The sequence below is a fragment of the Semicossyphus pulcher genome, unplaced genomic scaffold, assembly GCF_022749685.1.
Source record: "Semicossyphus pulcher isolate SPU_LCO1_2020_fin unplaced genomic scaffold, fSemPul1.0.p SCAF_12, whole genome shotgun sequence".
In the NCBI taxonomy this organism is placed as follows: Eukaryota; Metazoa; Chordata; class Actinopteri; order Labriformes; family Labridae; genus Semicossyphus; species Semicossyphus pulcher.
In genome coordinates, this window is record NW_027211626.1 from 101,654 (window position 1) to 110,000 (window position 8,347).

At 42.2% G+C, this 8,347-nt stretch overlaps 2 protein-coding genes across 5 annotated transcripts in view; both read right to left on the reverse strand.

The window, feature by feature from the left end:
* Window positions 1-635: 635 nt before the first annotated feature.
* Window positions 636-3,495, reverse strand: LOC138588220 (probable E3 ubiquitin-protein ligase TRIML1). Its single transcript, XM_069658177.1, has 5 exons — window positions 2,544-3,495; window positions 2,145-2,378; window positions 1,570-1,616; window positions 1,327-1,469; window positions 636-1,238 (listed from the first exon to the last, which is right to left on the reverse strand). The coding sequence occupies exons 1-5, from the start codon at window positions 2,661-2,663 to the stop codon at window positions 640-642; spliced, it is 1,143 nt and encodes a 380-aa protein (XP_069514278.1). The 5' UTR covers window positions 2,664-3,495; the 3' UTR covers window positions 636-639.
* Window positions 3,496-4,103: 608 nt separating this feature from the next.
* ablim1a (actin binding LIM protein 1a) overlaps window positions 4,104-8,347 on the reverse strand; it is a 42,457-nt gene continuing 38,213 nt past the window's right edge. For 2 of the 4 annotated variants that reach the window (XM_069658169.1, XM_069658170.1), the window contains 6 exons: window positions 7,799-7,860; window positions 7,278-7,338; window positions 7,084-7,091; window positions 6,496-6,570; window positions 5,400-5,480; window positions 4,104-5,184 (listed from right to left, as the gene is read on the reverse strand). In XM_069658169.1, coding sequence (XP_069514270.1) covers window positions 5,071-5,184; window positions 5,400-5,480; window positions 6,496-6,570; window positions 7,084-7,091; window positions 7,278-7,338; window positions 7,799-7,860 — 401 coding nt within the window. In that variant the 3' untranslated portion in view covers window positions 4,104-5,070. The remainder of the gene's footprint in view (window positions 5,185-5,399; window positions 5,481-6,495; window positions 6,571-7,083; window positions 7,092-7,277; window positions 7,339-7,798; window positions 7,861-8,347) is intronic. The other 2 variants (XR_011307817.1, XR_011307816.1) reach the window with 1 other exon arrangement.

Here is an 8,347-nt window from a genome sequence, read left to right on the forward strand (position 1 = left end):
AAACAAGATAAATATAAAAACAATGGTTCCTTCACGATGAGCTCAGAGACGAGCAGCACATTCACCTGGAACACACAAACCAAACCTGTAAGGGAATACGCTTCACATTGTGCCTTTATGTCGTCTCATATTTCAAAGAGGAATTCAGCTTCAGCCAGCGTACCACTTTCTAACACGGCCGGTTATTAAAAAGTGTTTATTATTAATGCTTTATAAATGATTTAATGTTTCATCAGGAGGAACCCATCCTGGACCCACGACGGAAAGTTTGCTGAGCATTTGGTCCAAAGTTCCTTTAATTAAAATCTTTTATTATTTGTTTAACTTTGGACAATAAAGTGAGAAACCACTGAGAATAATTGATCATTGAAATGATTGCTGATACTTATTATTAAAATATAAAGTTGATTTTCCACCTTTTCGGTTCAGTTTTTCTCTTCAGGTGTGTCCAAGTCATCAAAGTTTCCATTCATTAAACAGGTTAAAAAATGTCCCCATAGTTAGACAGCTTCACCTGAAGAAAGTGTCCATTACCAGGAATGACCTGACACCCTGCAGCCAATGAGAATCGTTCACCCACACCATGGTCTAAACCTTTCTGATGAGTGCGTCGTTAGAAAGTAGTGCCTCGGTAGGTTTTTAAAAGCTTTTCTGCAGAGATTCTGATCCGACATCGCTGGTAGGAGAAGCTGCGTGACACAGTGTAATGGGTTCAGCGTTGGTGCCGTTGTGGTCATGACCGGGACACAGGGCCAAGTGGAGGCGGTCAGAGAAGGTTCCGGCACAGAAGCAGAACAGCTGCATCATGTTTTCTGCCTCCAGAAACGTCACCAGTCCTGCAGGGAAGCTGCACAGAACCCCCACCCTGCAGACGCGCTTAGTGAAAGGCAGCTGATGTGGAACCCCTCCGTGCCAGGCGGTGTACTCCCCATCAAAGAACTCCACACACCAGGACTCGTCCCCCCGCCCCAGCCAGCAGGCCTCAGTGGGGCCTTTACGGGGGATGGTGGGGTAGGTGACACCCAGCTCCCAGTAGGTCTTCCCAGTCACATCGATCTCCCAGTAATGGCGGCCGAAGCTGAAGCCCTGCGAGCTGATGACGTTGAGGGTGGTGTCGAAGCGGGCAGGGAGGTCAGGGAGCGGCTGCCAGGTGTCGGTGTAGGTGGCGCTGTCACCTCGGGGCGAGATGATCAGCTTTGGGTGGGCCGAATCCGGATCCAGACTCACCTCACTGGAATCTGAGACACATGTGAACACATTTGATCAGAAACATTAAAGAGGTGAAGCTGTGGTTATATAAACCATAGAGATGATGTGTGCACTGACAGCTCTGCATGAGCTTCTTGATGATCGGCGTCTGAGAGCAGACGAGCAGCAGCATGTTGTTGGTGAGGTTCAGGATCTGTTCAGCTTTCGCTTCGTCCAGGTTCACACTGCTCGGGTCCGTCCTGTTCAACAGATCCACAACTCTGCAGGAGGGAGACAGGACACCCAACATGAATCCACCATGAGACAGAAAGACTTCCTTCCACAGGCAGACACCTGGAGCAGAACCAGACGCAGCCTTACCTGTCCGCCGTCTCCATGTCCTGCTGCTCGGGGTACGAAAAGGAAGACTGAGGAAAAGCAGAAAAATCAAGATTAAACTTGCAGAGCAAATATTTTATGTTGTAACATGTCTAGTTCCTGTACACAAAACATATTAACTTTGTAGCACTTCAACAACCTCACCTGGCCCTTTAATCATTTAAAAAGACACACACGTGAAAGGAGCATCAAAAATATGTAAAAATAAAATAATCTAAAACAGCGACACAGCCCTGCAGAGCTAATAAAAGATGTTGTTGGTGTTTACTTAGTTTTTCAGGGGATCATGACTTCATTAAAGGCCAGTTTCCCCATTCATTGTCATGTGTGGTTCTGCAAAGGATTTCATTAGACTGGATTTATAAAAAGCTGTTACCGAATGAGACATTAAAGACAAACTACTTTTAAGATGAAAGGTTGCAGTGTTTGCAGGTTGAACTGGTATGTTTACAGGTGTGACATAGGACAGGTATATGTCCGGCTCCTTGGCACTGGCCCTTCTAAAAAAGAAGAGCGTGCCGTAGATGCACAGGAGGGTAAATGTCGAGTTGAATCACCATGGTGTCCGGCTCTGTGTCGGTCTGGTCCAGGGCCACAGTGAGTCTTGCCAGGTCCTGCTCGATCTCCTGGATGAGAGAACAGTTCCTCTCCATCAGCCCGTCCAGAGCAGAGACAGCAGCCCGCTCCTCCATCTCCAGGTGGGACAGGGTGAGCCTCAGGTCCTGGTCCAGCACCGCCTGGATCTCCTGATACTTCTGCACGATGCTCTCCCGGATCACTGAGGACTTTCTCTGAGTCGGGCAGAAGCATCAGTCAGTTTATTCAACGGCCTGATTAAAGGTTTAATGCAGACTGAGTGTTTTTGCTGGAGGTAACTGATGAAATTTAAAAATCTAACATCACTATAAAAGTAGAAAGATTTAATGAGCTGTCAGTATTTTATAGTCTGAACTTACTGTGATCTCTGACTGACGCGCTGCCAGCTTTCTCAGTCTGTATTTCACAGCTTCCCTTTGCTTCTTTAGAGACTCGTGGTGCTTTGCTAATGTCTCCTGTAGGAGAGGTTGCACACACATTCAGCACAACATTCAGCAACAACCATCTTGTCTCCCATTTAATCCTGTCTGTATTTTGAGACTGTACGTTGAAACAGGACAGTTTCCTGTTTGTTTCTGTCTTTTAATCAAGCTGAAAAGGAGCCCACTGATGTCCTGTCCTGCCATGACACAACTGGCAACCTATTGGCGGTTAAACTGGCGGCCCATGTGCAGAGCATACAGTCCTCTATACAGCGGCCCCGGGTTCGACTCCCACCCTCGGCCCTTTGCAGCATCATCCCCCATTCTCTCCCCTGTTTCTAACGCTATGCACTGTCCTCCATCAATGAGGGCACAAAAGGCCAAAGGTTAATCTGTGATACTGTGAACCATCTTCCAGGACTGAGAAATGAAGCCAATGTTTAAGCACCAAACCCTGCAGTTCCTCTGGTGTCCACTTGAGGCTGCCTCCAGCAGTGAGTCAGTCCCCATAGAGCCCCATGTTAAACTTTACAGCAGAAATAAACATGTTTACAGCCTGGTACAAAAAACAGTTTGGGTCTCTACAGCTCATTTCTCTGAAGATGAAGTTATACTGTGTGTTAGAGTTAAAGGCTTCTCACAGGAGCCCAAATCAATCAGTGTTTGTGGTGAAAAATGTCAACATACAGTCTGATTGGTTGTTCCAACGTTGCTACCGAAGCAGACTGTTGTCCAACCCATTTACCTATCGGACCCTCACTATGTCACTGTTCTGATCTGTGTGTACATTTTATTCAAACATCGTTACAAAACTAAAGAATTCATTTTACATCTAACAGTCATTTTAACATCATGCATTATAGAGAATACATCAAGGGTGGAATTACCTGAGGACGCTGCACTGTTGCTTAAAAAATATATTTCTAGTATTTTATTTTTTCTCTGTTGCAAAGCAGAAACGTAGCTTTAGCTTTGAGCTAAACCCGAGGAGAAAATAATCCCTGAAACTGTCAAGGAAACTCTCATTGTGAGTGTGAACATTTTAGGATGATATGTAACATATCATTTATTTTACATCGTTATAATTTTACAGCATGTTGTTGCTAACTTAAATAAAGATCACCCTTTGGGTCAGTCTTTCTTCTTGCAGCTAATTTAACATTTTTTGCAGGGGTATATATTTGTTTCGGCCATTTTGGGTTCATACTTTCCACACGTGTCAATAAAGGCTTTTACTCTGCACTATAATACACACAGATGATGTTTTTATCATATAAAAGATCTCAGATCTGTTTTTACATTCATAATAATGTTTCATATCATAATGTCTGGGGCTCCTGCATGACGTATCCTGATATCACATTTGTTTTTAGATGAATCATATTGAAATCACATGACATTAACTCTGTCATGTAGTTTTAGACTTCTGGCAGATGAACAGTTTAAAGTGAACTTCCTGTCAGCCTGTGTCACAGAACGAACCAGTGTGTTTATAATGAAATGCAAAGAAGAGAACAGAGAGCAGAAAGAGGCGGGGTACCTTTGGTCTAGCCGAGGATCAGATGGTTCATGGTGATTTAAAGCTTTATTGGCTTAGATTTCAATACAACAAATGGCAGTGTGGGTTTCAGTTATAAAACAGTTCTTTCAAATACAGTTTGCTTCTTAACTTAATGTTTGATCTATCTGTTTGTTTCTGTCTGTTGGATACGGCATTAAAATATAGTAAGATTTGTACTTCCAATACATAAAGGGAGAGTGTGGCCGTGTGTATGAGAGCCTGAGAAGAGAGACGCTTTCTTTAAGTCGGGGTCACATGAATGTTTGAGCGTACAGTCGGCGGGGAGGACACTGATGAGGTGTAGGTGCTTGGTTGATTCATTTCCATGTAGATCTGTAAAACAGTTGATGGGTCAGCTGACTGCTTTCCCTTTTTTTAATTCACAGACTCACTGAGCCGATTCTTGCAAACTTTGGACTAAAACAGTTTCAGCCCAAGCGAAGGAAAGCCGACACATGTTCAAGCTACGAGCATGGACATTTCATAATGGCGCCATGAGGTTCTAATGTACTTACAAAGTTCCACAGGAATCATCAGCAACAAATAGTAGGAAGAAACAAGCAAGAAGGAAAGGAAAGCAGTTCCACCCAAAGCAAAGAAAGAAGTAAAACAAGCGCAGTCAAACCAAACAACATGACCCTATTTATCATTCATTCTTTGTCATTTTTGAACATGGAAGAGATTCCCATTCATGTTTTCTGTGCAGGTCTAACTGGAAAAATCATTCAGCTCACAGTCTCAGGAAGCGTCAGAGCAAAAAGAGTCCATGTCACAGCTTCCTCCATTATTCCAGGATAAAAGAAAAGTCCAGAAGAAAAGGAAATAAACCAAAACCTACATCTAGAGTACAGTTGTTGTGTGCTATCTGGATGAATGTACAGTATGTGCATGCTGCTCTGAGTGCTAGAAGAGCTTGGCCTTCTTTTTCATGTCGTTGCGTTTCCACAGGGGAAGCCTGTCAAACTCCTGGATCTCCATTCCAAAGATGTCAAAGAACGTTTCAGGTGCTAAGTGGCGCTAGAATTGAGAACAAAGGTGGAGAAAACAAAGGAGGGAGGGAGGGAGGGGGTGTTTGTGGTTAGCACCAAAGCCATAAAAAGGGTCACTGCAAAAATGACAAGAAGCAATGGATACTGCACATTCCTTGCAACAATTATATTTGTGTAACATGTTATTTACACAAAGTAGAGAAATCCAGTATCAATTGGGGACAGTCAGGTGGAATCTGATACCTCCAGTCTGGTTCTGTCCACATCCCTGGGCAGTTTAGCTCTCCCTCTACTGGTTATCATGAGCATTTCATAGGGGTACACCTTCAGAAGGAGACACGCGTCAGTGCACAGGTCAAACCTACAAGCTGGAGTTAAACTTTCAAACCATTTCTATCAAACAAAACTATTAAATTTGGATATTGTTGTAGGTCTGTGACAGAGAGCACACTGGGTGGGAGAACAGGACTGTGACAGGAGGCTCACTGGGAGTGAGAGCTGATTAGGTCGTTGGGGAAATGCAGGGTGCTATGGTGCACACTTTGTTCGGTGTAAAAACGTGCAGATTAGGTAAGGGCAAAAACATGAAACAGTTATGTAACAGGCTGTATTTTTAGAGTAATTTAATGCAAACTAAAAATAGAACTAACACCAGTAATGTAGGCCGAGTAAATCCACATGGGAATGATTGTCCTGGAAAACTGAGGTGCTTCTACGTCTAAATAACTGATCCCATCGTACACGAACAAACTGGCAAATGATGGTCGTTAATTTAGCTGAAATGCTCAATAATAAGCAACTAGAAGTTCTCTGAGGCCTCTGACCAACTCATATCCACACAGTAATGTACAGTCTCTTATATACTGGGCAGTATATAGTGATATGAGTTGTGTGGATGAGTCTGGGCGTTGGATTCTCCACTGTATGCTGCATACAGTATCCAGCCACTTTAAGTCAAAGCTATGTGCAGATGAGCATGGAGAAGCCGGCATGCTAAGCGCTACAGTGACTCGGCAGCTCCTGAAGCAGCATGCTAACTCAGGAAGCCAGCTAATGTGAGTCTTTCACCTCCAGTAAAAAGCTCTTTTCATTCCCTATTTCTTCCACCGATGTCCCCACGCTAAGAGGCTGAACACAACATGCTAATTATTTTGTTTCTCTTTCAGGCTGCTCTCTCTTTTTTATGGTCAAATTACAAAGGTCGGACTATCTCTAAAGTAGGTTCTAAGTGTGTTTAGAAGCTAAAATGCACTTAAATAATTGAACAGTGTATATTTTTTGACATATTTCAGTGTAGATCTTAATGTTGTCATCAGTACAAAAAGAAGAAGATACTTGCTTTTGGTTCCAACATATTAGGCATAGATACTCCCCTGTCCATCCTTGCAAGTGCTGCACGGCCATCCTTAATGTGCTAAAGAATAGAACATACACAAATGTAATATAGTGGAAGGGGACTGCAGGGTTAATGGTAATGAATATGTCCACTAATGACAGTGGGCTCAGTATTCACTGGATGGAGCGGGTAGCTTGGATACTGTTCAGTATCTTCTTGAGGATTCAGAATGGGCAGTGGTTTACATGTTCTCTGAATGTCTTTGTTGTTTTCTATGGTGAATATATTAAAATGTGACATTTAGCTTGAGTCATAACACTGGTAAACAACACACAGAACACGACATGAGGCGATGGTTGTACATTGCATTTACAGAACACTGGTTCAACTACTGGGCAGTGCATGTTCGAGCATCTGAAATCAGTGCACTACGTGCCCTGTAGTTGACTTTAATCCAACAGTGATGCAAGCGTGTAGCAGGAGTGGGCGAAGTGCATTCAGGTCAAGGTGTTTCTTGCAACCCACGAGCAAGCAAATATATGATGCAAGGTGAGGAGGCATGCCATGTGAAAAAGCAGATGAGAGACATACCTGAAACTCTGCAGGACAACATGGGACAGAAAATGAGACTCACAGTTAATGGTGTTGCTGTCAAATCCCCTGCCAGGCTACAACTTTCTACAACTCTGCTGTCCCTGACCATCTACTGTGTCAATCATTATGCAAATACTTCAAAAAGCATGTCCATCTATGTACTCAAGATTTTTCCTGGTAGCAGCTCTCACCTCTGCCTCCTCCACACATGTCACCGTAGCTGTTGTACTGAGTGAAATCTGTAGACTGGGGCTGCGGGAACACACACAACACAATACACAACACATTATAAAGATAGGCATTTTGTTAAATGTTTTTGAAAACTTAAACTTGAAAAAACCTGTCCAAGTTGATGGCTTGTAGTTTTAAATATACAAAAGGGTGTCCCACAAGGCTCCATCCTGGGTCCTATCATATTTATAATTGTTATCAATAACTTATCATTTGTTATGTCTTTCTACACTATGTTATTTGCTCCTGTCTGTGAAGCACTTTGGTCAGCTCACGATGTTTTAAAACTGCTATACAAATACATTTGACTTGACTTGTTAAATCCATAATTAATGTGTTTAAAACATAAACAGAATTTGTGTTTCTGCTATTTTTAATTTGTAATGCATCAAACATTATTTACTTTATTTCCAATTGTCATGTATCTATATTTAGTGTATTTTTGTAACATAATCATCAGAAATAATGAGTGATCTCTCACCCGATGCAGCCCGTTCCTTCCATACCCGGGCAGAGAGTTTGTTTTTGTTGGAGAAGTCGGATCTGAAATGTAAGACACATAAACGTTCTGCAAATTTGGTTTAACATTTATAAAAGGACACAAATCAGGATTATTTAAATAGAATTTTCCAATCACAAATTAAGAAATGTAATAATCCAGACAAGGCACAGAAAAACAAAAGCTAAGCTACTTTTACATTGACTAATCTAAGGCCTTCAAGGTTGACTAACATGGGGTTGTCTTCAAAAACTGTTCAATGGTTTTGAAAACTACTTCATTGATTAAACTTGTAGTTTTAAAGATACAAGAGGGTGTCCCACAAGGCTCCATCATCGGTCCTATTATATTTATAATTTATATCAATAGCATATGCTGCAATGTTTCATTTTAATGCAGATGACACCATTATGTGTGTTATGCTCTAACTCATCCTTGTACTTTGTTATAATCTGTTGTTTTGTCTTTAATGTGAAACCTTTTTATTCTCCTGTCTTGGCCAGACTCCCTCGTTCCCTTCTTTAACACATT

Bases quoted from the DNA above. Each gene is read 5' to 3' on its own strand.
- LOC138588220 (XM_069658177.1), bottom strand. From the start codon at position 2,663: ATGTGTGTGCAACCTCTCCTACAGGAGACATTAGCAAAGCACCACGAG. The intron at 1,617-2,144 runs GTGATTCAACTC...GCTTTTCCTCAG, and splicing joins ACACAGAGCCGGACACCATG to TCTTCCTTTTCGTACCCCGA. The intron at 1,239-1,326 runs GTCAGTGCACAC...CATGTGTCTCAG, and splicing joins CAAGAAGCTCATGCAGAGCT to ATTCCAGTGAGGTGAGTCTG.